The sequence below is a fragment of the Aureobasidium namibiae genome (genome assembly GCF_000721765.1).
Source record: "Aureobasidium namibiae CBS 147.97 unplaced genomic scaffold scaffold_7, whole genome shotgun sequence".
In the NCBI taxonomy this organism is placed as follows: Eukaryota; Fungi; Ascomycota; class Dothideomycetes; order Dothideales; family Saccotheciaceae; genus Aureobasidium; species Aureobasidium namibiae.
The window spans coordinates 751,837-779,820 of record NW_013581202.1 but is presented as its reverse complement, the minus strand read 5'-3'; the positions used below and the strand labels follow the sequence as shown (position 1 = coordinate 779,820).

At 51.0% G+C, this 27,984-nt stretch overlaps 11 protein-coding genes across 11 annotated transcripts; 6 read left to right on the top strand and 5 right to left on the bottom strand.

Moving 5' to 3' along the window:
• Positions 1 to 621: 621 nt before the first annotated feature.
• On the top strand, positions 622 to 976 carry M436DRAFT_72352 (ubiquitin-like protein; the record flags this gene model as incomplete). The annotated part of the gene is made up of 2 exons (XM_013572763.1): positions 622 to 840; positions 917 to 976. The coding sequence occupies 2 exons, from the start codon at positions 622 to 624 to the stop codon at positions 974 to 976; spliced, it is 279 nt and encodes a 92-aa protein (XP_013428217.1).
• A 691-nt stretch (positions 977 to 1,667) lies between these two features.
• On the bottom strand, positions 1,668 to 2,489 carry M436DRAFT_45125 (uncharacterized protein; the record flags this gene model as incomplete). The annotated part of the gene is made up of 2 exons (XM_013572516.1): positions 1,668 to 2,232; positions 2,287 to 2,489. The coding sequence occupies 2 exons, from the start codon at positions 2,487 to 2,489 to the stop codon at positions 1,668 to 1,670; spliced, it is 768 nt and encodes a 255-aa protein (XP_013427970.1).
• A 609-nt stretch (positions 2,490 to 3,098) lies between these two features.
• On the top strand, positions 3,099 to 5,276 carry M436DRAFT_63304 (uncharacterized protein; the record flags this gene model as incomplete). The annotated part of the gene is made up of 3 exons (XM_013572681.1): positions 3,099 to 3,512; positions 3,563 to 3,945; positions 3,998 to 5,276. 3 exons carry the CDS (start codon positions 3,099 to 3,101, stop codon positions 5,274 to 5,276), a joined length of 2,076 nt encoding a protein of 691 aa, XP_013428135.1.
• A 349-nt stretch (positions 5,277 to 5,625) lies between these two features.
• On the top strand, positions 5,626 to 6,321 carry M436DRAFT_63303 (uncharacterized protein; the record flags this gene model as incomplete). The annotated part of the gene is made up of 1 exon (XM_013572680.1): positions 5,626 to 6,321. The coding sequence occupies one exon, from the start codon at positions 5,626 to 5,628 to the stop codon at positions 6,319 to 6,321; it is 696 nt and encodes a 231-aa protein (XP_013428134.1).
• Positions 6,322 to 7,071: 750 nt separating this feature from the next.
• M436DRAFT_45387 (DUF1212-domain-containing protein) lies at positions 7,072 to 9,165 on the bottom strand (the record flags this gene model as incomplete). The annotated part of the gene is made up of 1 exon (XM_013572577.1): positions 7,072 to 9,165. One exon carries the CDS (start codon positions 9,163 to 9,165, stop codon positions 7,072 to 7,074), a length of 2,094 nt encoding a protein of 697 aa, XP_013428031.1.
• Positions 9,166 to 11,763: 2,598 nt separating this feature from the next.
• M436DRAFT_44684 (ATP-NAD kinase) lies at positions 11,764 to 13,134 on the bottom strand (the record flags this gene model as incomplete). The annotated part of the gene is made up of 1 exon (XM_013572444.1): positions 11,764 to 13,134. The coding sequence occupies one exon, from the start codon at positions 13,132 to 13,134 to the stop codon at positions 11,764 to 11,766; it is 1,371 nt and encodes a 456-aa protein (XP_013427898.1).
• Positions 13,135 to 15,187: 2,053 nt separating this feature from the next.
• On the top strand, positions 15,188 to 17,383 carry M436DRAFT_44755 (uncharacterized protein; the record flags this gene model as incomplete). Its single annotated transcript, XM_013572458.1, has 1 exon — positions 15,188 to 17,383. One exon carries the CDS (start codon positions 15,188 to 15,190, stop codon positions 17,381 to 17,383), a length of 2,196 nt encoding a protein of 731 aa, XP_013427912.1.
• A 262-nt stretch (positions 17,384 to 17,645) lies between these two features.
• Positions 17,646 to 19,682, bottom strand: M436DRAFT_72346 (uncharacterized protein; the record flags this gene model as incomplete). The annotated part of the gene is made up of 1 exon (XM_013572762.1): positions 17,646 to 19,682. The coding sequence occupies one exon, from the start codon at positions 19,680 to 19,682 to the stop codon at positions 17,646 to 17,648; it is 2,037 nt and encodes a 678-aa protein (XP_013428216.1).
• An 888-nt stretch (positions 19,683 to 20,570) lies between these two features.
• On the top strand, positions 20,571 to 21,776 carry M436DRAFT_81367 (hydroxyacylglutathione hydrolase; the record flags this gene model as incomplete). Its single annotated transcript, XM_013572842.1, has 9 exons — positions 20,571 to 20,595; positions 20,659 to 20,746; positions 20,798 to 20,869; positions 20,922 to 20,955; positions 21,020 to 21,224; positions 21,279 to 21,370; positions 21,429 to 21,563; positions 21,616 to 21,642; positions 21,693 to 21,776. The coding sequence occupies 9 exons, from the start codon at positions 20,571 to 20,573 to the stop codon at positions 21,774 to 21,776; spliced, it is 762 nt and encodes a 253-aa protein (XP_013428296.1).
• Positions 21,777 to 21,915: 139 nt separating this feature from the next.
• M436DRAFT_63297 (uncharacterized protein) lies at positions 21,916 to 24,076 on the bottom strand (the record flags this gene model as incomplete). The annotated part of the gene is made up of 6 exons (XM_013572679.1): positions 21,916 to 22,204; positions 22,256 to 22,643; positions 22,696 to 23,147; positions 23,202 to 23,683; positions 23,734 to 23,885; positions 23,941 to 24,076. 6 exons carry the CDS (start codon positions 24,074 to 24,076, stop codon positions 21,916 to 21,918), a joined length of 1,899 nt encoding a protein of 632 aa, XP_013428133.1.
• A 416-nt stretch (positions 24,077 to 24,492) lies between these two features.
• M436DRAFT_72343 (ARM repeat-containing protein) lies at positions 24,493 to 26,258 on the top strand (the record flags this gene model as incomplete). Its single annotated transcript, XM_013572761.1, has 3 exons — positions 24,493 to 24,723; positions 24,780 to 25,289; positions 25,350 to 26,258. 3 exons carry the CDS (start codon positions 24,493 to 24,495, stop codon positions 26,256 to 26,258), a joined length of 1,650 nt encoding a protein of 549 aa, XP_013428215.1.
• Positions 26,259 to 27,984: the final 1,726 nt, after the last annotated feature.

Below are 27,984 nucleotides of genomic sequence, written 5' to 3'. Positions count from 1 at the left end.
ACGTTATGATCAGTTTCAATGTCTTCTGACGACAAAGTAAAAGAGTCTTTATCATGACCTCATACCATAATTGCAAGTGAGGCAGTTGTGAGAGCCCGGAAGGACCAGATGTGAAAGCGAACGAGCGAAAAAAACGAGAGAGTGAAGAAGTACAGGAATAGTTCTGGCAATTTCTGCGACACGGCGAATCCTTGTAATTGTGTTGTATGCAAGTATCCAGACGCTTCAGTGTTGGTGGACTTTGTGGAAAGCGCCTCTCATAAAGGACCCCGCGTGTGCCTTCCTTCAATTGAGCGCGAACTGGCGTCACTGCTGCCTTTTCCAATCTCTGCTGCTCAAGTGTCTCACACCTTCCTCACTCTCGTCGCATAGATCCATCAGGTATTTCACTCTTCCGACAACTCTCTTCTCTTACCGATCACCCAACTCACCAGTTCATCGCAGTTTCATTCCGCTCCCACCAACCGACTCAGCACTTTTGACCCGCGCCACCACGTGAGCCGACGACTGCGACAGCAAAGACCCACCTTCGCAAGGTACTTCCTCCCTACTACACCTCACCTTCAACATCTCCATACCAGGCACATCTAACACGACCATCTCGCGACAGAAAGGCACAAAATGTCCGACACAGGATCACCCCCGCAGAAGCCCGAGGGCGGCGAGCACCTCAACATTAAGGTGACCGACAACAACAACGAGGTCTACTTCAAGATCAAGCGTACCACTCAGCTCAAGAAGCTCATGGATGCCTTCTGCGAGCGTCAAGGCAAAGCCCCTACCAGTGTGCGATTCCTCTTCGACGGACAAAGAGTCAACCCTACCGACAACCCAGAGACCGTGAGTTGCCCTGATGCTTCGCGCAATCGCTTGCCCTTCTCCTTTGCATTCTCTCAACTAACACGTATCCTCCTAGCTTGACATGCAAGATGGCGACACCCTCGAGGTCTACCAGGAGCAAATCGGTGGCTGCTGATTACCCTCTGCGCTACGAACAGTCCCACTCAACAACCTTCGACAGAAGTGCGACCCGAACCAAGCCAGAGGATGAAAAGAAGAGTGCAACTTAAATGGCGCAACTTGGCCTTTGTGCCCAAGCTGGAGTTATGATTGAAATGGACGGGCGTCTATACCAGTCCGTATCGGGGCGTGCGTTTTTCGCGACTGCTTTGCTGCCGACGGGACAGCATGCACCATGTTGCTTTGCACTTTTGCCCCGTATCTTATCCTTCTTCCATGCACGTTTTGCACAGAACGAACAGTCTATCAATAAAGAGATTTGTTGTCATTGAATTCGTCGAGTCTTCTTGCTCCATTATATGCTTGCTTTTCATCTAAAGCCTCCTGATGTGTAATTTCCTATGCTTTCCCTTCTCATGCTGCTTGCCAGATCAGTCTTCTGTCTGTCCCTCGCTCCATCGCGAGTCTGAGCTCCGATGCGTCTTGATATGATAACCCCTTTTCATGCCTCCGATGCAAGATATCCACCATGCAATGTCTGTATGCGCCCATCTCAGCTCTGCGCTTCATGCAGCTTCTGTATGGCCATTGAATCCAAAAACTTCTTTGTGTTCCAACCTGCCATAGCTTCGAGTCTCTCTAACCCGAGGCTCGTCAAATTCATGTCTTCTTTCAGTCTTCTTTGCATGTTTTTCTGCGCATCTGCTTCAATCGTCCCAGATAGCAGCCTTGGCCTTTGCTGCATCTTCTTCTGCCTTCTTCTTAGCCTCTCTCTCCTGGTCTCTCTTTCTCTTCTCCTGCTCCCTCATAGCCTTGTCGTAAGCTCTCTGCTCTTCTGTCCTTCTTGGAACCTTGACACCCAAAGCTCCGGCTATCAAGCGGTGAGCTACGGCGTTTGTCTTTTCGGGCCGGCGCTCGGAGGAGGCAGTCGAGGAAGGTGTGGAGTGTGAGGAGGGTGTAGAGCCACGGGAAGGCGGTGTGACACTACGACTGGGTGGTGAAGGAGCGGCCGAGCGGTATTTCAGGTGAGGCGGGACGTAGCTCGACTTGGGCACAGGGGCGGTGTCTGGGGATGGCTTGGTAGTGGTGTTTGCGGCCTTTGAGGGCTCTGGTTCCGAGGATGCTTCTTCTTCCCAGGAGTCTGCGACTTTGGTGGCAGGCTTGCTGTATTTGTGGTGGGGAGCGATTCTTTTGGGGGCTGGCTTGATCTCGGGGTCTTGCTCCGAGTCTTTGTCTGTCGCAGCGAGTGATGTGGCAGCGGATGTAGTCTTGCTCTCCTCTGCGATCTCAGATCTAGCAGTAGTGTCAGCAGTAAAAGCGCCAGACTTCTCAGTGGCAGCAGGTGTTGATGTGGGTATCTTGATCGCGTCCTTGGCTGGCGCTGTGGTGCCTGTCTCGACGGTCTTGTTGGCTTGGGCGTACTTGCGGTGTGGAGGTGTATAGCGAGGAGCGTCGACATGCCGTTTGCCACCGACTGACATGTCACTCATCTTCTGCGAGAGTTCGTTGGTCGACTGAGAGCTTGCCATGTTGGATATTGTTGGTGTGATGAAGAAGAAAATATTGTTCGGAAATGGAGAGAGGAGTTGGGTTGATATAGACAGCAGATCGGAGAATTGAACACGGGAGCAAGTGAATGGTTGTAGCAAACAATAAACCAAGGTCACATAAAATATGTTTTTGTCGAGTCGAGTGACAAAGATTGGTATACCGGTGACGCGCGATTCGAGTCGGAAAGTGAGAAATCGCGGACATGAAACCCCACGTTTTTGCGGGGATCCTGAAGTCTTGGCTTTACTGACATCACCTCTGCATACACGACAATGTTTCTCTCGTTCGTTCTGTACAAGTTAATCTCTGGGACGGAAGTCCTCGTGTTCTATATCAGCTGCGAGATTGGATCCATATCCTCGGTCATCTCAAACTCTTCGCGCATTCAAGAGACCATATCGATGAGTATACGTTAGATCTGATATTTGAGATATGAACTCAGTTTCATGCTCCCTCCGGCCTCGGCCGGGCAGATCTGCCTGATGCCGATACTCCACCTCATTGTGCCGATGCTTCATATACTGACGTCCTCCTTCATGTCTCGATTTAGTCACTACTGAACGTGGGTCGAGAGGAAAAAGCCCAACATGTATATACCTCGTCTGACATCAAATGTGTCGAGATTGGCACGAACGAGATGCTTCTCGACCTCGGTATCAAGGCGTTCTTATGAAGACACAGTCCAGAACCTGAAAATCGGAAAACATACCAGAGTTCTATACCAAGGATTTACCGGGAAGGTCGCAACACAAAACGCCAAGGAATCTCTCGAATATGGTACCAACATTGTTGGCGGCGTGAAACCTGGAGGCAGTAGAGAACATCTTGGCTTACCGGTCTTGCCTACTGTCAGAGAGGCAAAGGAACAATTGAAGCCGGATGCTACTGCAATCTACGTGGCTGCTCCTCATGCAGGCAAGGCCATCGAGGAAGCCATTGAGGCAGAGATTCCATTGATCGTCGCGGTAGCCGAGCATATTCCCCTTCACGATATTCTACGAGTAAGGATTGATAAACAAGGCCAGGAAGAACGCGCGCTAACACCCAACAGATTATGTCAATCTTGAAGACGCAGTCAAAGAGTCGACTAGTTGGTGCAAACGCGCCAGGCATCATATCAGCGATCGGCAACTGTAGGATAGGCTTCCAACCACTACCTACATTCTCTCCTGGACATGTCGGTATCGTAGCCAAGTCAGGCACTCTGAGCTATGAGACAGTGGCTTCAATCACTCGTGCTGGACTCGGTCAGAGTCTGTGCATTGGCATGGGAGGCGATGTTGTAGCAGGCACCAACTTCGTTGACGCTTTGCGAGTCTTCGAGACCGATGATGATACCGAAGCCATAGTACTTGTTGGTGAAGTAGGTGGAAGTGCCGAGCTGGAGGCGGCAGACTGGATCAAGGACTACTACCGCCGTGAAAAGAACCCAAAGTGAGTTTGCCAATGCATCATATAATTGTTTGATGCTGACAAGACATTCAAGACCCATCGCTGCTCTTGTCGGAGGCAGAATGTCACCTGCTGGTCGAGTAATGGGACACGCAGGTGCCTGGGCCGGTGTTGGCGAGGCCACTGCTGAGGAGAAGTACAAGATCCTGCAGGATGCAGGCGCCACTATGGTTGATCACCCTGAGAAGTTTGGCAATGTCATGAAGAGCTTGTTGAAACAAGCTGGAAAGGATGTGAGCAAGATCCAAGCATCTGCCGCGGCTAATCAGCGAAGAGGTATGCACACTATGAGGCAGGTGCGGCCAACGATTGCCTCGCAAACCTCCAGATTCAACCCAAATCAACAGCGGAGTTTGCATCTTCGCGACCAAAAGGCGGTAGAACATCTCAACAAATCCTTGGAAGGCTTTAACATCTCAGAAGAGACGCCAAACGATGCAGACAGTGTGTACTTGAGCATCTCGGTTGATCGTTCCAGCCGCTCTCCTTGCATCATTGCTTCTCCATCTACAAATCCTCGCAAGCTTCACCATCGCCTGCGTCGCTTCCCATACCCCTACTTGGAAGGTCCAGATCAAAAAACCATTCTGGCGGCCATCCAGCATCTTCAGCTCGATGCCGCACCCCCTGCCGCTCACGCACAAACCGCCAAACTCATATCTCGTCTCGCAAACCTGTATCGCGAGCAAGAAGCCGTAAGCCTGACTGTCAGCCTCTCGGTCTCCTCTTCAGGCTCCTTAAACCTCTCACATCCCCAACTATTCTACGACGACGCTGCGTTCAGGTCCAACAAGAGACATCTCGAACTACACGCCCTTCGCGACGTTTCTCAAGAGCCTGCCGTCGAAGTCGAAGCCGAGAAGTCAGGCATCGTGTTCGTGAAGCTCAACTCCGCCGATGACACAGCAAACATTGGCACCCTAGTCAACGGAGCAGGCCTAGCCATGAACACCGTCGATGCCCTCGCCCTCCCACCTCACAACGGCAAATGCGCAAACTTCCTCGACACCGGCGGCAAAGCAACCTCAGAAACCGTAAAGACGTCTTTCGAGCTCATTCTCAAGGATCCCCGCGTCAAAGTCATCTTTGTGAATATCTTTGGTGGGTTGACTGATTGTGGTATGATTGCTGATGGTGTGATTATGGCGTTTGAAAAAGTGGATATGCAGGGTAAGCCAGTGGTGGTGAGATTGAGAGGTACGAATGAGGAGGTGGGTCAGAAGAAGATTGCGGAGAGTGGGTTGCCGCTTGAGGCATTTGATGGGTTCCATGAGGCTGCGCAGAGGGTGGTTGAGTTGGCTAACAAGTCATGAGATGGATGTGTCTACAGCTAGACGTACGTTTTGATTATACTTTTGATTTTGATGCTTATCTTGTCGCTCGATCGACTTACCCAGAGTCAAGCTTTCGATATTACCTCTCACATGTTTGGACCACACCTCGGTTGAATTGACTTCCAATGTGGAGGTCACTTTGGTGGTGTTTCCACCTCATATACGAAGACACTTTTCTCCACCTCAATAGCGAAGAGATCACCACACCCATCAGCTCTGGCTCAGCATGATACAAATCACTCGACCAACATTGCTCTCCACCTCCCTCCTCCTCACTCTCTGGAAAACAAACCACAACGAATCCACTCCACCAAAAAAACATTCAATCATGAAATCCGCACTTCTCATCCTCAGCTCTGCAGCTCTGGCGCTCGCAGGTCCCATCATCCCCACCATGGTCTACGACTTACCCACCATCTCCACCTCCACTGACAAGCCTCTTCGTACCATCATTGAGGAACTCCGTGAGATGCCCGCATGCGCCATGGGAGTTCCACCACAGAGATATCCCCACGGCTGCTGTGACTACATGGCAGGAAATTGTATCCTTCGATTCCACGATCCACACAACTATCTCGAGCATGTGCCCGAAGAGGCGGAACTTGCAGCTAGAGCCCCCACAAACCCTATCATCCCTACCATGGTCCCCGACAGCGAAATACCTGCCATATCTACCTCTACTGACAAACCTCTTCCTACCATGAACGTCAATGAAGGATCATGGCCACCGCGACTGGCCCTCTGCGTTGAGGGAGAGCCACCATCAAAGTATCCTCGTGGCTGCTGCGAACATTACATAGGAGAACTCTGCGTCCAAGAACGATTCAATCCCCCTGATGAGGATCCCGAACACGAACCTCGTCCTACCCATCGCTTCTACGGAGAACGACCGCGACACACGTTTATATGCGCTCGGGGAGACCCGCCGCATGATCTTGATCCCTGTGACAACTGGTGGGAGCAAGTGAACTTTGATGAGGAGTTTGAACGCGAAGCCGAAGAGACAGAAACTGCACGAGTGTAGGGATCGTGATGGAATGTGATTGTTTGCAGTTCTGCATGCTTGTCTTTACGATAGCCGCATTGGAGGATGAGTTTGCACATCTCATAGATTCTTTTCTTTCTCGAGAGTGTCGGGCACTTGTATGAAGCTGCTTCATTCGACACAGAACTGTCAACGAAACAAGTCTTGGACATCTGTTTCATACCAACTACTGAGTTCATCTTGAGTCTGCATCTTCTATGTTTAGTTTATGCGACAGTCAGCATCAGTCGTCACAGTCTGCATTAGATGATCTGGTCGTCATGGCCCGCTTCCCAATCATTGATCAACCGAATCAGAACATCGAATATACAGCGTCGTCCTTGCCTCCATCAAGTCAACCACAAAAAAGCAAAGACATCATTCAGAGGTGGCAGAACACAAACTTGGGGAGAAGCGAACGAGTCAGTGACCTAGACGATTGTGTAGCAGAAGAATGTTTCATAATCTATATCTATATCTATAGTTGCAGTGTATTAAACAAAGTCGTGAAGGGGTCGTCAAGTCAGAAATCCAAGCAGAGAGAAGCAAGAAGAATTAATGAGTGATGATGCGTGATGAGACAAAAAAAGAACAAACTCCAGTGCCATGCATGCTCCAACCGCAAAAAAGATAACAATAAATTAGGAGGAAGGAAAGGGGCACAGAAACTTGTAACAAGAATCATGTTTCTGTTGCAACGATAAAGCGAAGAGACTGATATACAGTATAAGCGTCAGAAGGATAGCCTGCTCAAAGACTGAACAGACCGCTGCGTCTCTTGCCGAATGGATACACAATCAACGTCGATGCGAATATTCCTACCGTGATGCCAATGGCAATCTGCACCACAGAGTATCCGACGTTAAAAGCAACCGAATTCACTTGGCCGCCGGATGCCAGAGATTTGGCATCAGTGACCGTGCTCCCGTTCGATCCCTTTCCCGCAATCTGGTCGGCTGCCTGTACACCAGAGAGCAGACTTCCACTGACAGCGAGTCCACTAGGCACCTGTACGAGGATGGCGGGCAACATTGCCGCGGCCGCGAGACCATAGCCTACGCGTCTGATATGCGGCACAAAAATACTTTCAGTGTCATATGCTTCTCCAGACTCCATGCTTTCCATAGACTTCTTAGTATGACGGTTACGCAGGGCTGTTGACTTGCCGCGGATTCGCTTGTGGAATGCTCTGGCGTGTGGTCGTAGATGAGTTTCCCAGACATCCAGAGCTTTGTTTTCAATCTTGGTTCCGAATCGCGAATGCAGGTTCGCAGCGAGGCCAATGGCGAGAGCGGCGATGGTGGCACTGATTTGCCCGTTGCCTTGGAATTTTGTCCCAAGACCCACGGAAACCAGACGCCCTATCATTGCGATTATGATCATGACCGGCATTTGTCTCCACTTGGCTTGATTCAACACGCATAGACAGAAAGAGAATATCAGTGCAGCGATCAACTGCATGTTCTGGCCAATCTTGCGATTAGCGTCGCACGTAGTCGTAGACACTGCATTCTTGTCAATAGCACCGTACAGAACAGTTCCTATCGTGATTCCGAATCCAAGGAGAAGTGAGTAGACGATAGCCCACACCATCCTGACACTACCGGAGACTATGCTTTTGGACTGAAGTTCCAGCGAGGCGCGAAGTACTATCCAGCCGGGTAGAATCAAACAGATCGAAGACTGAACAAGAGCCGAGAAACAAAAGTAGCGGCCATTGCCTATCGAAGCAAAAGCTCGAGCCAAGAATGATGTGATGATGGTCGCAAGAACTTCAAACATGTTCATAACACCTTCGTTCTTGTAAGAGACCACTTGGAGATATCCCACGATGCAACCGAGAACGTAGCAGATAGCTAGGTCCTTATACCCTGCATCAAACGCAAACGGTCCAACAGACGCAGTGCCGAGGCCACTAACAAGCACTATGCACCAGTTCTTGAAGTGTGGCTCTTTGTTGAAAATCTCATTAAGGCGATCGGTGGCTTCGTCGACTCCTTGGCGATCGTGAAGGACTTCCTTGTAGACCTCATGGCAATCTCTGAGCTTTCCAAGGTTCAGACCTTCACCGGCGCGTACCATTTTGACTTCGGTCGTGTGGGTGGAGAGGTCGTCGAACGAACATATCATGCAACCAGGCATGTACAGGAACTGAGCATCAACCTCGAGTACTCTGGCGCTCATACGCATATACGTCTCCAGACGGTGAGTGGGTGCTCCGTAAGTCATCAAAGCTCGACAAAGCTTCAGCAAATACTTCTGTCGGGCCAAGTTCTCTTTGATGTGTTTTGTAATTCTGATTTCTTCATCTAATCGAGAGCGACCCATACGACTGAGAACGTTGTTGCCGCGAGACTTTTTTGCTTTCTTCTCGGATTCGTGACGTTGGCGTAGATTTTCTGTGACCTGTTCTCCGAGGGGCAAGCCAGCGATCGGAGTACCTCCGCTTACAGAAGAACCAACCAAGTACGCCAGAGAAGACGTCGAGTTGCTGTAGCTTTTCGAATGCCATATCCTTGACTGTCTGCCACCAGGTGTGTTGTAACCAGAAAGAGGTCTGCTTGGAGTATTGTATCCAGAGGAAGGAGGTGAGTGCTGTGGAGTGTTGAAGCCACTGCTGCCATCACGATAGTGAGCAGGCTGTGGTAGACTGGAAGAGCGATCGTGACCCGAGCCAGCCGGACCGTCATGGTTGTAAAGTCGAAGTAAAGCACCTAGAACACCTGCACGATGGCGCTCCGGCTTGGGAACATAGTCGAGGTAGGCTTCGCGCTCCTCGTTGGGAGTTGCTGCAGCAGATATAAAGCCGGAAGAAGAATCGATATGCAGAACCTGTTGAGCCATTGAGGCATGAGCACGCACAAGTTTGTGCGCCGACGCGTGCAGGTCATCAGAAGTTGCATCGTCGAGGTGATGAAGGGGGTCATGTTCGTTAGGTTCTTCTGAAAAATCGACTTTGCTAAAGTCTTGGAGAGGAATGTCGCTAAGGTTTAGCTTAAGCTTGGGCAGACCGAGTTTGCGTGCAGGTGAGGCAGCCCTAGAAGCCGGCGCTGAGGATATGCGCTCGTCAAATTCTAGCTTCTTTCCACGTTCATGGGCCTCACGAGCTCGTCGACTTTGAACCGAGTTTTCGGGATCGCTATCCGAGACTGTCGAAAGTGCCGAATCGCCACGTCGGAGGACCGGCCGCGGAGGCATTCGTGGCATGGTAGGCGACGAGGCAGTCAGCGAGGCCGACGAAGCAAAGGCAGCCTTGATCTGATCCGATTCTTCTGAAGACACATCGGGTGCATGGCTGCGATAAGAGGATAGCAATGCCTCACCTGTTCCACTAGAATCCCGAGAATGTGAGATGAACGGACTCTCGGAAACGGCGAAGCCAGGACTCAGTCCACTGGGTGGTGTCAAAGTAATCCTTGTAGGCAACGTGATGCTTGCGGGACGGTGTTTCCTGAACAGTGGTGGTTCTTCTGCATCAGGATGAAAGCCGACCTTCTTCTTGTCCTTCGGTCTGATTCCCCCAGCACTACCAGGTCGACTGTGCTCCATGCTGCTCAAATAATCACTCGACTGGTTCGAGTTGAAGTATGGTGCATTATTGTTCGGAGGCTCCGGAGGGTCCTTGAAAGGATTGAGTTCGATGCGTGGTGTATTTGCTGAACTCATCGTCGGTAACACTCACGGAGCTAAGGCTTGATGCCTCGCTCGTTTAGGAACAAAGAATACTCGAGCGCGTAGATGGCGTTTCAAAAGACTGTGACCGAATGCGTGAAGATTGGCTTGCCCCGCCTTTCAGAGCCGACGAAAGCAACGAACAAAGATGCGATGGCAAAGTCAGAGGGAAAGTGCGAGTGATCGATGCGACAAGTCTTTCCACCTCAGACCAAAAAATCGAAGATCAAGAGAAAAACATGGGGTTGCGAGTGAGAAAACAGATGCGCCGCCACTGAGCTGGGGTGTTGAGGTGCACCGTTAAGACGCAGAATTTTGAGCAGCAGTCGTGTAATAAGGACCGATACAGGTCGGGAATAAACCGGGTTCAGAGACACGCACTGTGATTTCTAGATTGAGATAGCAAATGATGTTAAGAAAGGGGTGGGGTTGTTTAGAGAGACGAGAATGCGGTAGTTGGCGAAAAGGCTCTTTGGGAGAAAATCTGGCATGGCACTCAGATGAAGTAGTGCTTCTAGCCGTCTCACGGTGTCTCTTGAGGATTGTGCCCCAAGGGGAGAGTGGGACCATGATGGCATTTGGGTTCAGCAGTGGCCCCCATCTCCATATCGAGAGCGACAGCGCAATGGACGAAACGGGGCGAGAGTTATCAGTGACCCACAGTTGTTGCTTGGAAGTATGGAGTCTGCTGAGCCAGCGAGGATCCGAATGATACGGGTTTACCCAACTACACGGATAACGAGTGCCGGAATGGATAGTGAGTCTTGTCTACAGCGACGACGCACACGCTGAGCGAAAGAATTACATGATGCCAATCCACAGGCCATAGAGGCACCACAGAATGAACACTGAGCGAGCACGCCCTGCGACAGGGGAATGTTGACAGATCGCCGAGGAGGCTGATCGGTCTCGGTAAAAGCACCAAGTCAGGCTGCGGTAAAGGTTATGCAAGAGATGCAGGGTGCAACTGGCTGCTAGCTTATTGGGACGACTCGCGATCGCCGTCAATGTTCCAACCATACACAATCGATTTCCTAGACACGATAAAAGATAGACTGCACTCCTTGCGCGAGCGAATGCATCAGCGCGTATGCAGATTTCGTCATCACCGTCCACGTTCAACCTCTTCCAACCAAGCCGTTGATATCTCGGCACGTTCTACGCCAACACGTCTAAAGCTCGCCGCGTGGTTGCCAAAGGGCCGATAGGATCCCCATGGTCGAGCCGGTCGCTGGGTGTCGTGCTCGTCGCTGTGAAGTGCCTAGAAACAAGGAGAACGATCCATGCGAGTTGGCAGACTGGCTGCGGCGGAAACAAAAGCCCGGGGTCAACTTGGCGCAGAAGATCTTCTCGTTTCGCTCGGAAAACCCGAACAGGAAATTCAGGGCACGTTTCCGCGAGGAACGACTTCCGACTGCAAGGTTTGCTGCACGATTGAGGATCATAAGATTTGTCGGAGTTGCATGGGCGTTTGTTTATTTGGTTCTAAATTCTTCCTCGTCCCCTTTTCTTCGTCTCTCCAGCCACCTTTATCAAGTCGTAATGTTGTATGCAAGTCATCAGCGAGACTGCAAAAAAGAAGAAAACACCTTCCGCCACGTCATTTCTTGTAACGGTTCGACATGTGAAAAAGGATATGCACCAGTAAAGCACTCGCATGCTTCGGCATCGCAGCAAAAAAAGACAATCGTCCCGGCGCTACCACTGTGTGTCTGCAAAGATGAACAGCGCTTTTGGAATCCAACAAGACCAAAAAATCAAGGTCGTCGCTCATGCAGTGCTGCTTGATCCTGAATATCCAGAATCACGGACGCTCTCCATCTCGTCTTCGAAATCTATGTCGAACTCAGGCTCCTTGCTACCCTTGTGGGCGCCGTCTTCGTCAAATTCATCGTCTTTGTCGTCTGCATCTCTTCCTGCCCAATCTTTCTGGTCTGCAGCTCTGGTGTTCCAGCGTAATGTACGACTAATGGCATCGAACCACTCCATTGGTTGACTAAGAACGGTCGGGAATGGATATTTGCTCGCTCTAACGACGACCTCGTCGCCCAAACCGAGTTGAATGCGTCCTTTACCGTCGAAGCTGACGAAACCGCCGCCTCGCCCCTTGGTAGGGACAGAAACCTTCAGTTCCATGGAGTCGTTCAAGATCATTGGGCGGAAGGATAGTGTATGAGGGCAGATGGGTGTGAGTAATATAGCGGGAATCTCTGGATGTACCAGACTTCCACCCGCAGAGAGAGAATATGCAGTAGAGCCCGTCGGCGTACTGAGAATGACACCATCGGCGGATATGCGAGTGACCAGAGAATCGTTGGCGTACAGATCCAGTGATGAGATGTAGGAGGATGGTCCTCGATCGATGACTAGCTCGTTGAGGACTTCATGTGTCTCGCCCTCGATCTTGGTCGGATTTGATGTTACAGGACATGCCGGGTCAGAGGAGTTTTGTGGATTCAGGGACGATGAGGAATTTGACGCAGCTGCTCGATAGACTGTGCAGGTGAAACGCATGCGCATTGTTACTCTCATACCCGAGTCGCCCATGATGCGATCTAGTTGATGCTTGTACTGGTTGAATTGGAAGTTTGTAAGGAAGCCTAGGGAACCCAAGGAGAAGGACATGACAGGCGGCACGATGCGTTGGAACAGCCATGAGGTGAAGAGGACAGTACCGTCTCCTCCGAGAGTTATGACGAGATCAAAGAGTTCTGGAGAAGCCCAGCATAGAGCAGGAGTCCAAAAGCGAAGCATGCTCTCAAAACGGCAGTCTTTGGCAGTCAACGAGTCCGCATCGAAGCGCTTGGAGCGGCGCAGCTTTGAGTCGACGTAGACATTGACACCGACGTCGTTGCCATAGCGTGGTTTGACAAGCAGCCATTCGGCCAATTCGCGCGTCAGATCTACCAAGGCGTTGTCGCGGGCCTTTGTGACTATCATGACGTTGCGTACGGCTTGCTTGGTGGAGCGTCGTTGTAGTTGTCGTGAGACCTCGCGAACACTGGCAGCGGTCTGCATAAGACGGCTGTGTGACAGCTGGTCATCTTCCTTTATCTCATCTAGGACTTTTTCTATGTTGACGGCATCGCCGAAGCGGCGGTGGAAGAAGCAGGGGCTTGTCAAGGCAGCCAATTGGACCATGGAAGGAGTGCCGGTACGCGAGAGTTCCGAGATGGCGGCTGATAGCTCCGAGGCAGAAGGGCCATTTCGTGGGTTGATGTCGGGTGTAGGGATACCCAGACCTTGGTTCGAAGGACTGGATGCGACGGCGGTGGGCAGGCTGTTGCGACGGCGGTAAGAGTCCCGCCTCGAGGGGCCGTTCAGCAGATTCGGCGACATGGAGTGGAACTGATTGACAGAGTCCGGTGGACTGAATTGGTAGCGGTAGTCGTCCATTCCTGGGCAGGAAGAGGGAGGCCTTCAAGGCATGCAATGCCAATCAGCCTAAGTTGTGACGATTAGAAATATAAGGCTTATCGCCGGTCCCGCGTGGAGAACAAGGGTCGGAGTGATAACTGCTCCGAGTTGCTCACTTGACACACACGCAGCGCCTGGGAGAAAAACCGCTCAAGCAAAGATGATGAGGATGTGTTTGGTGGATCCAACTTGGGACACAGAAACGGACGAAGAGGCTGTCAAGAGTTTCCATGATCGTGTCCATAGGCCTCCGGCGGTGCTAACAAAGATGCCGAAGCCGCTCGTCACCCCCAAAGCCGACCCATGTCCGAAGCTGGGGAAGCGCGAGGCTAATTTTGTCGCCTGTCAAGAGTACCGACACTCTCTGTCCACACATGTTTCTGTTCCTTCCTGCTCAATTCCTGGTGCGCTCGTGACGTTACTCCCTCCTTCCAAGCTCGCGTACATGCTTGTCCATCTCGTACTTAAATTTGTCGTGTGAATGTCTCGAGTGACATTCTCCATGTCGATCCCGTCATGTCATACCGTCATCCTAGCCGATATATAACCTATTTTGACCCCGACACGGCTCAAGAAAACTCCAAGTAATTACCGAGTGTCCAACTGCAAACAATGTGTTCAACATCTGCCGACTTCACAACGACACTCGACATGTCTCGAGCGAGCAGAGGCCTCAGCTTGAACTATAAAAACACTGTTCGGTTCCGTCGCCATATCTTATTCCACGAGCTGCTCATCAAGCCTTCGACTGTCCAATCAAAGATATGCAACATCTCGCTAGAAACTAGTGTTCAATCCTGTTTGGAAGACTGCGGTGCAGGTCACCAACTTGTGGCTTTCGTCAGCTGGTCTGCCCACCCACATCACTCGTCTGATCATTGGGAAGCTGCAGCCCTTTGCCAGCGCAGAGTGCATTAAGTCCCTGTCTCCGCCCAACAGCTACGAGCCAGGTACCTATCAGTATGCTTCAACACATGCTCTAGGATACGACTTCAAGACGCACTTCGCTGTATGCAACCGCGCCCACACTGAGAGCACGACATGCTTAGCAGCGAATCATTACAAGTCGGTCAGTATTCCAAGCAGGCACGCCATCGAACGACTCGAGGTTTCCCGGATCCTGGGAAAGATAGTAGAGATCCGGACGCGAATTCTTCAGGCCGAAGCATTCGTTGATGCTACTGCCTGCGCCCTGCCATAACTTGAGTATCTGCTCGGCTCGGACAACTGTCCCCTACCCTAGCTCTGGACTTGTGACCACACTTGTGTTCGCGAAAGGGTTGCTCGCACATTTGATCCATGATCTTGTTGCGGAGTGTGAAAAGCTGGGTCGTCCAATGACCAGATCAAAACTTGGTCATGCTGAAGCTGAGTGGGTGTCATGGTCCAACCTGCTCTAAGGAGTTGCCGCAGCTTCGATGCTCATCATGATCTGGGACATGATAACGAACCCACCAATACTTGCAGTAGGTACGGCTACAGGATCCCGAAAACCAAGCAGCGATTGGCTTAGGTCGTTCAGGAGCCGCCCCTAGGTCGCGGGTACCTGGCTGTCCATGGTAAAGATCGTGCACAACAAACTCTCGCATCTACCTTCTTTGCATTGAGCTCCATCAGAACACTGTTTGTGCGATGCAGGGAGTCATGAGATGTCGATGCACGCAATCGGAGGCAGCCAAACCTTAAAGATCGCAACAATATAAGGACGCGTGTATCTTCTTCGAACCTGTCGAGGTTCTACTGCTTTCCAGTTCTTGAACAGCCTACGCTAACAGCCATGGCCCAAAGGATAACAATGCCCCCAGCTGAAGTATATTCACGCTACGCAATGTCACCGGAGCACCCACGTACTTCGGGAGACGTCTTGATTGATGTCGTCGAAGGCTCAGACTCGGATCACGACCATCACCCAGAGAAGAGAATTTTCTCAACAGGACGAAAGAGACAATTTGCGCCTATAGTTGCCAGTTTCCACTGTTGGACACTTACAAAGGCTGCCCCTAGGACGAGAGACGATGCTCTGAGCTGGAAGCGAGCAGAGCGGGTCCAAATGACACTGTCGTCCGACGAACTTGGATCACAAGTCAAGAAACAGCTGAAGATCAGGTCGCTCACCGAGATGTACGAAGCACTGTCGATGGATCAGCGTCAACAAGTTGAGGTCCTTCTCAAGGAGAAAAGACGAGACGAAACCAACAAATATGCCTGTTGGGAGATAGCAGCCATCCATCGCGAGGTCCGTAATAACATGAGGACTAGGATCAGAGAAACCACTTTCATTAGAGTGATCTTGAGCAGAGAGGACAAGCGAAAGGTCGAATCAGCAGCGACAGAACACAAAGCGACAAAAGCCAGTTCAGCAAGCAATATCTCCGATCTCAATAATTTGCCCGAACTGCTACTGAGGCCAGTGGAGAAAAATGATGATCAGGATGCTTATGCTCGGAGAAAAGAGTTCAATAAACGACCAAAGGTCAAAAAGGACTCCAGAGAGGATGTGATCGAAGTAGTGGCGGTTCCCAGCATCGAGAGCCCCCTTGCCATCAATGTCCCACCGACGCCAAACACTGTCCCATCTGATCAACTACAACACTATCCGGCGTGGAGCAACCGAGACACTTTATGGCAGCCATCAATTGATCATGGGCATGAATACACTGCTCAGCACTTGAATCAATGTTCACCACAACAGGCTATTAATGCCCAACAGACTCAGCAGCCGTATCACATACAAAATGCCCTACCGCACATGGTCAATATGAATCAGGATACTCGCACGGAAATGAGAGGCGAGCGCTACGAGCAGACATGGTCGCATCATCATAATCATCATCATCCAAGCCCGTGGCTGGCCCAGCAACCTCCGGCGCTACCACGAGCCTTTGGCTACGATTCGCACGATATGCCTACTCAACAGCACTCTGAGGGAGTTGCAACACATGAATCCCCATCAATCTACAAATCGCGTCCGACTAGTAGCGAGCAGGATTACTTTGGGCAGCAATTCGAGAGACCATATGCAGTGGTAGCAGAGCCTTTCTTCGCTCAGCAGCCTCAAAACCCAAACGGTAATGTAGTTCCGCTGGTCACTCATCCTTATTCCGAGGGTCAGCAAGCTCGGAGAGCATCTCCCAGCGCAAAAATTCAGGTGTCAAGTGATTCGGACTGGCCTGATTACGATCCCACAACGGATCAATCACCTCTGCCAACCCTACAGCCGCATCAACACACAACATACGACAAGCAGAGTGCTGGGCGGTCACGGCGAGAAGATGTATTGTTTTGGAGGACTCAAACCCAACTGAGCGATTCACACTCTGCCTCGAGCTTAGATGACCAGTCTTCGACTCTGGCATCGCCCGAGCAGAGCTCACCACTCACTTCAGTGTCCGGAGACGGGACCGGTGTAAACCATAAGTGGACCAATGAGCCCGCATCCCGATACGATGAGAATACTCGACCCGTGCCAGAACGCTTCGGAAAACAGCTTGCGGCACATGACTTCCTTCGGCCACACCAAGACAGGCAACGAGAACAGACTCCCGTGCCACCTCGTCGAACACGGAATGACTATAGACCCTCGACTGACCGCAACGTCAGTTTCGAAGACGTGCCATTCCAGATTCCAGATGTACAGAATGCTCCACCTCACACCAGCACGTACTACCCAGAAGCCTACGCAAGACCATCAGCTCCAGACCCCCCGAAAGCCAAAGCAAACTTTCAGACTTATCATCCACAACGATACCAACCATCACGACAATACACAGAGCCAGAAAATGCATCAATGCTTGAGAGCTTGAGTGAGAGGTTGGATAACATGGAACTCAGACAGGCGGAAAGCGCGACCAGGAGAGCTGTCGAGGCAGCGCAGAAGAGAAGAGAGGCGGAAAAGAAGGAGGCGTATGAACGAGGGATCGAGGATGCGATGGCGTGGAAGGCACGATCTGGTAGGTTTGGCGGGTTCGATTGAGGGCATTTCAGAACGGAGTCGTGATTGATATCTGGAAGGAACCTTCCTCTTTACGTTCGTTCTTGCATTTGTCACAATGAAGTTGCAACGATATGATTGAAATCGACTGTGTTCACGTACTCGGGATGCTGGGTTTGGCGTCATGGTATCACTTCTTTACACATTGCTATTGCTAATGACACTTTGACCAATCTAATCGTTTCTGGTATTTCTTGTTCTGGTACACTTCTGCATTTCTGTCGTTCTTTGCATAAAATTCTCATCAAGGCATAAGCTTACTACCCGGCTCTGCCTTCTTGCGATAGACGTCAAGAGCCACGGGCAGATCACCACTGTACCCAATATCTCCCTGCATAGTCTCCAACTTTTTGGTAACCTTGCCCACCAACTTTGCAATCCACTTGTCATTGGCAGCAGCATCCACAGCGACTCTTCTCATCTTGTCGTTGAGATCAGTCTTGACTGCCTTTGTGAATTCTCTGAATCCGTGAATTTCCTTGTCCAGAGACTTTTCAACCTTGTCCATTTCGACGATCTTGGTGGCTTTGACCAGGGCTGCGATGAAATCGAGCAGGCTTTGGTCGAAGCAGGCGGGTAAGCGCACGTGAGCGGAGATGTTGACGTTAGTTTCATCTTTGCGCAGTTGGGCCAGTTCCTGTTCGGCTTGGATGGTCTTGGGTTGACTGTCTGCATCATCGATCTTTTGCTGTTGAGCAGCCTTGTCTTCCTGGGTGGGTACTGGTGGTAGAATGTGTTCGTGGTGAGGCAAGAGGAATGAAGGCACGCTAATCCTGGCATCCGCGCCTCCGAGGTGAACGATCTGCTTGTAATCAACCTCTTCCTTAACAGTTCTGTACACCATGATATCGTCGAACAGGAGGTCCGAGAGGATATTGAAGACTGGATTGATGGGGACAGAAGCCATGCCGGTGATCTTTTCGGCTTCGAACACAAAGTTGGCGTCCTTCAGCCATGCGGAGATGCGCTTCTTGAGGTTCTTAACATCCGAAGCTTGCTCGGGGTGATCTTGGAAGATTTGCTTGTGGAGCATAGTTTCGATCATGGCTCCAGAACCTCCGGCAGTGATGGATTTGATATAGATGGGGTGGAAGTACGCAATCGGGTTGAGCGTACATCTGAGAAGCAACGGCAGTCTGTGAAGGAACTTTCGCATGGGCATATCTTGTTGCAGTGTAGAGACACGAATGGAGCGTTTGCTGCAGTGAGGAACAGTGGGCTTTCCATGGAGTTGCGAGCAGATTGCAGAGCGGTAATCCTTCTTGTCGTCGAGTACTTCGCCCTCGACGTGTTTCGTCCTCAACATCTCCTGGACCTCCTCCTGACAGACGGTGATGATGCTAGTCTCTTGGATATGTGTGAGGATATTCTTGTAGGTCTCCCTTGCGTGGTCATCGTCGGGCGAGAGCTGTTTGATGCCCTTGAGCCCGACACTAGGGGAGATAGGCTTGGGAGCGGGACCTTTGGTCATGCTTTCGCTCGTTCTCTCGGTCATCCTTTCATGCATGGCTACACCGAGCGAACGCGTGTCACCAGTCTTTGCAGCGGTAGAAAGCAGAGGAGTATCAGAAGACATGAACGAGTTGTCGGTAGGAGTCCTGCCATTCTCCGACAATTTCCTGAGATACATCTCATCCTCGCCACCCTTTACAGCGGCATACACGTCCGAGATGACAATCTTTCGGAACAAGGAGATTTTGACCTCATCCACTGCGATGGCGATTTCCATATCCTCGGAGAATTTGATACCCACCTCGACTCCGTGTGCAATGATCATGAGCGAAGACAAACAGAAAGTCATACCGCGAATGTTCATGAGGCCATTGACGTCGACATCGATCTCCAACGCCGGGATGTCGAAGAAGGCGATTTGATCATCGATGAACTGAAGCTCCTTGAGAACGTTTCTGACTTGTCTTCTGACGAACCTCCCAACAGGGTCAAACTGGAACAGACAGGTGAAGAAGATTGCAGGATAGCATGCTGCGACAAATGCGCCGTGCAAAAGCCAGGAGGTAGCCGCAACTCCGTAGGACAAGTTAATCAGAAGTAGCAGGGACCAGATGTTGAAGAAGGGCAAGATGCGATGACCATTGGCGGCTCCAGAGAGGATAGCGAATGTCAAGATGGCAGATCCTGAGAGAATCCATCTCAGCGGCCAAGTAAACAGGGCAACAGACAAGGCAGAGGTCGCTGCGAAGAGATATGGTACAGGGATTCCAAGGATCGGCTGGAGTTTCTTCTGTCGCTCGGGCAGCTCGCGTGGGGTGAAAGAATTCATCTTCAAGAGGTCGTGGATGAATCGGACGCTGTTAGGTCCCCTGGCTCCTGCGAATGTCGACGCCTGTCACTTGTGATTGAGCATGAAAGATCAGCTCGAGCAAGGTAAGAACAACAAGCACGTTGCTTTTGAGATTGTACGGTCGTTTGCCCTTACTTTACCAAATTTCGCGGTTTCCAACAATTATTGATGACATCACGGCAACGACTGTGAGCGCATAGATCTTTTTAACGAACGCAAGTCATGCCTCTATAGCACATTCGAGCACTTAGCACGTTGAGATATTGCTACAGGAATGCACGATACCAGTATGATATGAGTGTACGTCTTCATCGATGAATACTTTGTCACATATATCACCCATCTCGACTCAGATGTGCCTGTACCCATAGCTGATGTCCCCGATCAAGGCTGGTATGCGGAGTATACAGAATGAGCTGCGGTGAGCGCATTTTGCATCTTCGCTGGTGGCTGAACGCCGCCGTGACACGTTCCTGGATTGGAAAAACGCCCTTCCCCTTAGCAGAGCATAGCGTGGTCTGTTATGCTGCCAAATATCTGTCAGAAACGGTTGCTGTTTCGTATGCTAGAGAACGGTATGTGCTGTACGGAAAGCCAGTGCGTTCACTAAGCACCTCCGCCGGCTAGCTAGCTATGGAAAGCATGGACAGCTTCGGCGACAGCCACCTTTAAAGAACATCCCATCATACATCATCACCACCAGACCGAAAAGTAACACAAACACACATGAGTCTGTTCAACATAGCCAGACAAACCATCCGCAAGCCTCTTTTCAAACCTGCTTTTGTATGTATTGTTGTTTCCTGCATCTGGTTTTACCTTCGATTGACCCCGCCGTCTCAGCCTCAGCCTGCCATCTCTCGCGCCATGCATATCCAGTCTATTCCCATGTGTGAGTATAAGCCTTAGCACAGTTGCTTGTGTCCTTGACAAAAAGCTTATTCGTACGTAACAGGGGAGGGTAGTGGTAATAACTACGCCTATCTGGTTGTTGATGACAAGTCCAAGGATGCTGTGATCATTGACCCCGCGAACCCATCGGAGTGAGTCGGCTGTCTAGCAACGACGACACAAGGGCTGACATGGTGAACAAGAGTGCTTCCTGTGCTCAAGAAGCAAGTGGACAGTGGAGATATCAATCTCAAGCACATCATCAATACCCACCAGTAAGCATATCTCGCTCAGCAATGCATGAAGACGGCCACTGACGCATCACAGCCACCATGATCATGCCGGCGGTAACGTTGAGATGGTAAGCTGAGGGTCCCTTATCTTCAGAAAGAGTAATAGGAACCGCAAGACTAACCACCAATCAGCTCAAGACATACCCTCTCCCCATCATTGGCGGAAGAGACTGCAGCAAAGTGACCAAGACACCCGCACACGGCGAGACCTTCAACATCGGTGACATCAAGGTCAAAGCTCTACACACTCCATGCCACACACAAGACAGCATTTGCTTCTTATTCGAGGACGGCAACGACAGAGTCGTCTTCACCGGAGACACCCTCTTCATCGGCGGTGAGTTTAGAAGACTCGGATTCATGCTGGACAGGAAGCTGATATCCCCAACAGGCTGTGGTCGTTTCTTCGAAGGCAATGCTGAGGAGATGCACAAGGCTTTGAACGAGACTCTTGCTGCTCTGCCCGATGACACCAAAGTCTACGTAAGAAGCAGAGAAGTAAGATCTGCAGTTTGCACATTTGCTAATGAGAATGTTATAGCCCGGTCACGAGTACACCAAGGGCAACGTCAAGTTCGGCATCCAAGTCTCGCAGAGCGAGCCCATCAAGAAGCTCGAGGCCTTTGCCAACGCCAACAAGCAGACCCAGGGCAAATTCACCATTGGAGACGAGAAGGTCGGTCCTCGGATGTCGTGTAGATGTGTATGCAACGGCTAACATTCATCAGCTTCACAATGTCTTCATGAGACTCGATGTAAGTCCTGTCGATGCCAAAACCAGGCTAGCAATACTGACAGACCGCAGGACCCCGTTGTACAAAAGGCCACTGGAAAGACTAGCCCTGTCGATGTCATGGCCGCCTTGAGAGAGATGAAGAACAAGTCTTAGGCTTGAGCGAAGCGATACAGGCATGAGACTCAGATCAACATCGACGTGATATGTTGGGAATATAGTTTGGAGCCATCACTATACACAAGTGATGAGAATTGAATGATATCATGACTGTCATTATCCGATCCTATCCTGATCAGTCCGAGACTGGCGACTCAAATATTCGAGTTTGGGCCAGCGCGTACAGTGTTGTGTAAGCCGTGAACTCATCAGGTCTGTCCTCTTCGTCCAACTCTTGGCCATACTCTTCGATGCAACAGTAAAAGGGCAAGTTGGATAAGCCCATGTCGTGGGCTGAAGCGGTTCCAGATGATGGGAACGGTTGCTGTTTTAGCGAAGCAGCGACTTTGAGTTCCTCCAAGTTTCCCCAAAGGAGTGCCATCTGCTCGCGTAACTTTGCCATTGTCTGCGTATTGCTTCGCAGACTGTTATAGTCAGTACAAGGTGCCGAGATATTCAGTATAGACTCAACTTACTCGGTGGCATTCTCAGCCATGCACAGAAGATACTCTGCATTTCTGTGCCCGACGTGCACCCATTGCTGGGCCGGCGCACTGCTTTGTCGACTAGGCTTGATGTCTTCCAGAAGTAGAAAGAAGTCCCATATCCATTTGTCACTGGATGACAGATCAATCATGTCTGTATCCTTGTCTGAGTCCTCTCCGGAACCATCGGCAGGCGATGCGAGTGTGGCAAAGTCTTCCAACATTGGTGGCCAGAAATCGACGACTCTGGTCCTGACTTTGTATCGGACATTGAGGGGTAGCACCAGCTCTAGCCCAGATTTGCCACGATAAGAGCGATCCATAGATTGTATGTCTTTGATTGTGCTGATGTCGACATCGTCGTTTTTCACGCAAACAACTAGAATGCAATCAGCAGGTGAAGAGAGTATGGCCCAGCGGCATAGACGTACTATGCTTGTTGTGCAGAACGGTGGAAGAGGTTGAAGTCGCCTCATCTGTATTGGCTGTCTCCTTGGTGGCTTTCTTTTTCTTCGATCTCTTGTTCACTTTCTTTCCCTGTTTCTTAGCTTCTTCTTGTTCAATTCGCTTCTTGTTAGCTTTCCAGTAACTCTCCCGGCGGTTGGTAAGGGTCTTGAGCGCGCTTTCGTCGACCAACGGCTGAATCTGAATCTTGTGTCGATAAACCTTGTCCGTCCACATATTGCCTTCCATCATACCCGCGCTGCTTTTTTTAATGCGAACATTTGAAAGCTTGACGAAGGCACCTTCTTCCACTTTATCACGAGCATATCCTGCATGTGGTGGAAGAAGTTCGACTTGCAAGGTGTGACGGCCAGAGGGTCCCGGCCAGTCTCTTCGTGTCCCGGTCACATTCTGTATGTAACCAAACAAGTCACCTTCCCTGTTCAAGTTATTGTTACTGTCATGAATACCAAGGGAGCTGGCTCTGACGTACCTGCCGAACTCGTCGTGCACTTCTGCATCACCCGGAGCAGGGTAGTCGTACAGTGCATCGTTGGACGTATAGTCGGTGACATAAAGCTCCATGTTACCGTTTGAGTTTGGAAACTTTTTGATGACTTCGACGGCGAGGTCGCAATACTTGTCGTACTTGGCATTTTGGATTGTACAGAGCTTTGAGCTTATTGGTAGAGGGCCAATAGCTCTACTAGCAGCGGGACCAGTAGGGATTGCAGTGGGTTTGGAAGCAGCAGCAGTGTTCACAATGGATGGAGTCAACTGCTTGAGCCCAAGTGCATACATCTGTTCAGTCTTTGAAGGTTTCGGCATTGCATCTGGTGGCAGATACGGGATGTCTTTTTCACCAAGGAAGGATTGCATAAACGCAGGCTCTGGGATTGAACTTGGTTGGTAGACGACTGCGGTCGTGCGGCCCTTGACATTGGAGATGGTCGGTACTTGTCGATATGGCGAGACCTGCACACGACGTCAAACATGTCTGTAGTGGGATGAACTACTGTGATTACCTTACAATTACGCAGCAAGACGATGTCGCCGAGAGACGAGACAGGCGGAAGCTCTTCTTCGGTTCTACAAAAGAAACGAGCTTTGAGACCCTTTGGATTGACAGGAATCTTGATCATGTCCGGGTCCTGAAGGGTAAAAGTGACAGCCCATTCTGAAGATGGCATCAGCGGGAAGCAATACAAGATAGAGAGAGGAATTTCACGTACCTCCTGTGGAAGTGGGTGTTGGGGACAGCACATCTATGACTATGCCCATGACATTGATTAGTGGGGGCAGTCCTGGCTTGCAGTTTCTGAATGCATCAGCCAAGCTGGTGATGGTATCGGGTCGGGATATAGCCATGTTGAGTATGGAACATGTGAGCGAATGTCATTGGAAAGGCAGAGTGATTATGCAATCAATCGCATGATATGCTCAAGTCGGTTAACGGCCGAGGGTGTTTTTGGGGCTGCTGGTCGAGGCACTTAGGACTTTTCTGGGAAGACGCGTCTGGACGCGCCAGAGGGAAAGTGGCTTGCCAGCCAGAAGTCTTGTCGGTGCGTCAGACATGAGCGGCGGCCAAGACTTCTGGCAGGGCGTGTCAAAGTGGGTTCTTTGCGCGCAGAGCTTTGGGCACTTTGTTGTGTACAAGCAAAAGAGGGCCCCTCACAATAATCAAAGAAATCGCTTCCACTGCTGCTTTTCTTCCTTCCGATTCATATCCTCCCCCTCCACCAACCTCCCTCCACCCCGCTCCTCAACGCCTACGTCCAGTCACCATGGCGGACCGCTACATTCCCGAGCATCGCCGCACCACCTTCAAGGCAAAGAACTTGCTCAAGCCCGATGAGCTCCGCCGCCGCCGCGAGGAACAGCAGGTCGAGATCAGAAAGCAGAAGCGCGAGGAGAACCTTGCAAAGAGAAGAGGCATCACCCGCGGTGAGGCTCTTGGTGCCTCGCTGGGCGCCGCCCCCGACAGCGATGATGAGTCGACAACCATCGAGAGCCAGGTAGCCATCGTCCACCACTGCTCTCTGCACGCCCTTTGCTGACATGACGTACCCAGTTGAACGAGGAGCTCCCCCAGATGGTGCAAGGTGTCTTCTCAGAGAAGATTGAGGACCAGATTGCCGCCACAACAAAGTTCCGCAAGCTCCTGTCAAAAGAGCGCAACCCTCCCATTGAGAAGGTCATCGAGACCAACGTCGTCGGCCGTTTCGTAGAGTTCCTCCGCTCTCCTCACACCCTGGTCCAGTTCGAGGCTGCCTGGGCCTTGACCAACATTGCCTCTGGCTCCGCTCAGCAAACACAGGTCGTTATCAACGCCGGCGCCGTCCCCATCTTTGTCGAGCTGCTCAAGAGCCCCGAGCCAGATGTCCGCGAGCAGGCCGTCTGGGCCCTTGGTAACATTGCTGGTGACAGCCCTCAATGCAGAGACTTTGTCCTGCAATGCGGTGCCCTCCAGCCTCTGGTTGCCCTTCTTGGTGACAGCCGCAAGCTCAGCATGCTCCGCAACGCCACCTGGACTCTGAGCAACTTCTGCCGTGGCAAGACTCCCCAGCCTGACTGGAACACTGTACGTCGCTTTCTCGCATATTTTTTGTTTGTACTTTTCTCTGACCACGTGCCCTCGTAGATTGCCCCTGCTCTGCCCGTCCTTGCCAAGCTCGTTTACTCTCTCGACGACGAGGTCCTCATCGACGCCTGTTGGGCTATATCATACCTCTCAGACGGTTCCAACGACAAGATCCAAGCCGTTATCGAGGCTAACATTCCCCGCCGCCTTGTCGAGTTGCTCATGCACGCATCTACCTCTGTCCAGACTCCTGCCCTCCGTTCCGTTGGCAACATCGTCACTGGAGACGACGTCCAGACCCAAGTCATCATCAACTGCGGTGCTCTTCCCGCTCTGCTCTCCCTTTTGAGCTCCACTAAGGATGGCATCCGCAAGGAGGCTTGCTGGACCATCAGCAACATCACTGCTGGCAACTCCACTCAGATCCAAGCTGTCATTGACGCCAACCTGATGAGCCCTCTCATCCACCTCCTCTCCAACGGTGACTTCAAGACCCGCAAGGAGGCCTGTTGGGCAATCTCAAACGCCACCTCTGGCGGTCTCCAGAAGCCTGAGCAGATCCGCTACCTCGTCCACCAGGGTGCTATCCGTCCCCTGTGCGACTTGCTCGCTTGTCCCGACAACAAGATCATCCAGGTCGCTCTCGACGGTCTAGAGAACATCCTCAAGGTCGGTGACATGGACAAGGAGGCTTCCGAGGGCACCAACGAGGCCCCTGTCAACCGTTACGCTCTCTTCATTGAGGAGTGCGGTGGCATGGAGAAGATCCACGACTGCCAGAACAACGCCAACGAGGAGATCTACATGAAGGCCTACAACATCATCGAGAAGTACTTCTCTGACGAGGAGGCTGAGGGCGACATGGACGAGCTCGCTCCTCAGGCTGGTCAAGATGGCCAGTTCGGCTTTGGTGCTCAGCAGCAATCGCAGAACTTCAACTTTGCCAACGGTGACTCGATGGACATGTAAGCCTGCCTCATACCTTGTGTACGGCCTTGCTGTTGGATGGAGATCGTACAGTCTCCAGTCCTAGACGCCACTGCTGCTTTAGCAACTACTACCGGCAGACATGCGACTACTGCGACGCGCACTGCATCATTACCACGCATTGCCACTGCCAGCCATAGCCATAACTCGTGGTACCTTAGCAGACGGCTACTGCCATACTTCACTCGGCGAGTTTATCATTGCTCGCACACCACCCCTCCACACCGAGCACCTTCACATCACCTTTTCCCTTTACACCCGGAGTTCAACGATCTGTCATGAAAACGGATCACGAAGAGGAGAAAAACAACATCACCAAGATGCCCCATCATGTAACCCAACCCCCCGTCGTATCCCCTTCACACTTCACATCAACCTTTTCCCAGGCGCAGAATGGATTTGTTTCTTATGGGGTTTTCACAAACAACTTAGTGGGGGAAAAAAGGAGGTCTGCAGAAGACCGAGGACTTTGGTCCCCGCCAATATTTCGTATTCTATTCGTCTTTGTTTTCTTTTCTCACGGAGGAGGGGGAAACAGGGCTCAGGTTGATATTGCAATCACAATTACACACTTTCACCTTTTATCTTGATTCGTTTTCTTTGCCTCTGTCCTTGATGTTTGTCTGAAGTTTGTTCTTGTGCTCTGTCCTGTCGTGTTCTGCTGTTTCAGCATGCCAGGGTGCTTACAGCTATCGGTCCGCAGGCCACTGGTCCAGGCTAAAGCAGTACAAACGCTGCTTGGGGACACATTCTTGACTGAGCTGCAGCAAAGTCTGGACTTGGGAGTCGCCCGCGGCAATCGAGACGGCTCTTGCAGTGAGTGCGTAGGTACGTTGACATGACTTCACCTGCCTCACAGAGTCCCTTGCTCGTTGCAATCATCAAAGGCCGGGAGCTCACAAGGACACTCGACACACAGCCCCCTAACAAGATCATCAAAACTGCGTCAATCAAGATACCAGCACTCATCCTGATTATGCTCGTGCACTTTATGGCATCAAGACACAAAGCAAAGCACATGTCGTCGAAAACCCGCAAACCAGCAAGGGAGCGGAACAGATCGGGTGACCGCAAGCCCCTCGGCTCCACGTACATCGGCCATTCTTCCGAATCTTCGCGATACTCGCTGTCCATCGATTCTTTCCGTTTTGTACAACAACAACCTTATTGTTACTTTGTACACACATGACTTTGTGTTTAGACTCTACGGAAGAACTCTGGAACAAACACAAGATGAAGATTGCTGGAGAAAAAAAATCAGTCCGAAGAAAAGAGAAGCGAAGAAACGAGAATTGGTTTGCTGCCAATGAAACCATTGACCACTGATCAAACAACTACCTACGACTATCACTCTGTTTCGTTCTTTCCGACGACATTAAAAGTGTAACTCTGTACACTCAAGGCCGCACACGGACAATCCCTACGTTCGCGTGAACTTTGCGCACTGCTTATAACGACCTTGGTACAAGAACGAATACTTACGCTATGCCAGAAAATGGACTCCTACACCAAATGGCAGAGGCACATACTGAATCAGGTACGTGAACACATTTCAGGGAAGATCTCTCAATGTCTGGCAAAAAAGAAAAGAAGAATATGTTTCTACATCAAGGGAAAGAAAGAAAAATGATATACGCCACCTGGAAGCACCCAATATGCGCTCCTTGCACCCCATCCTCCATGTCTATCAGCATTTTATCTTGACGGG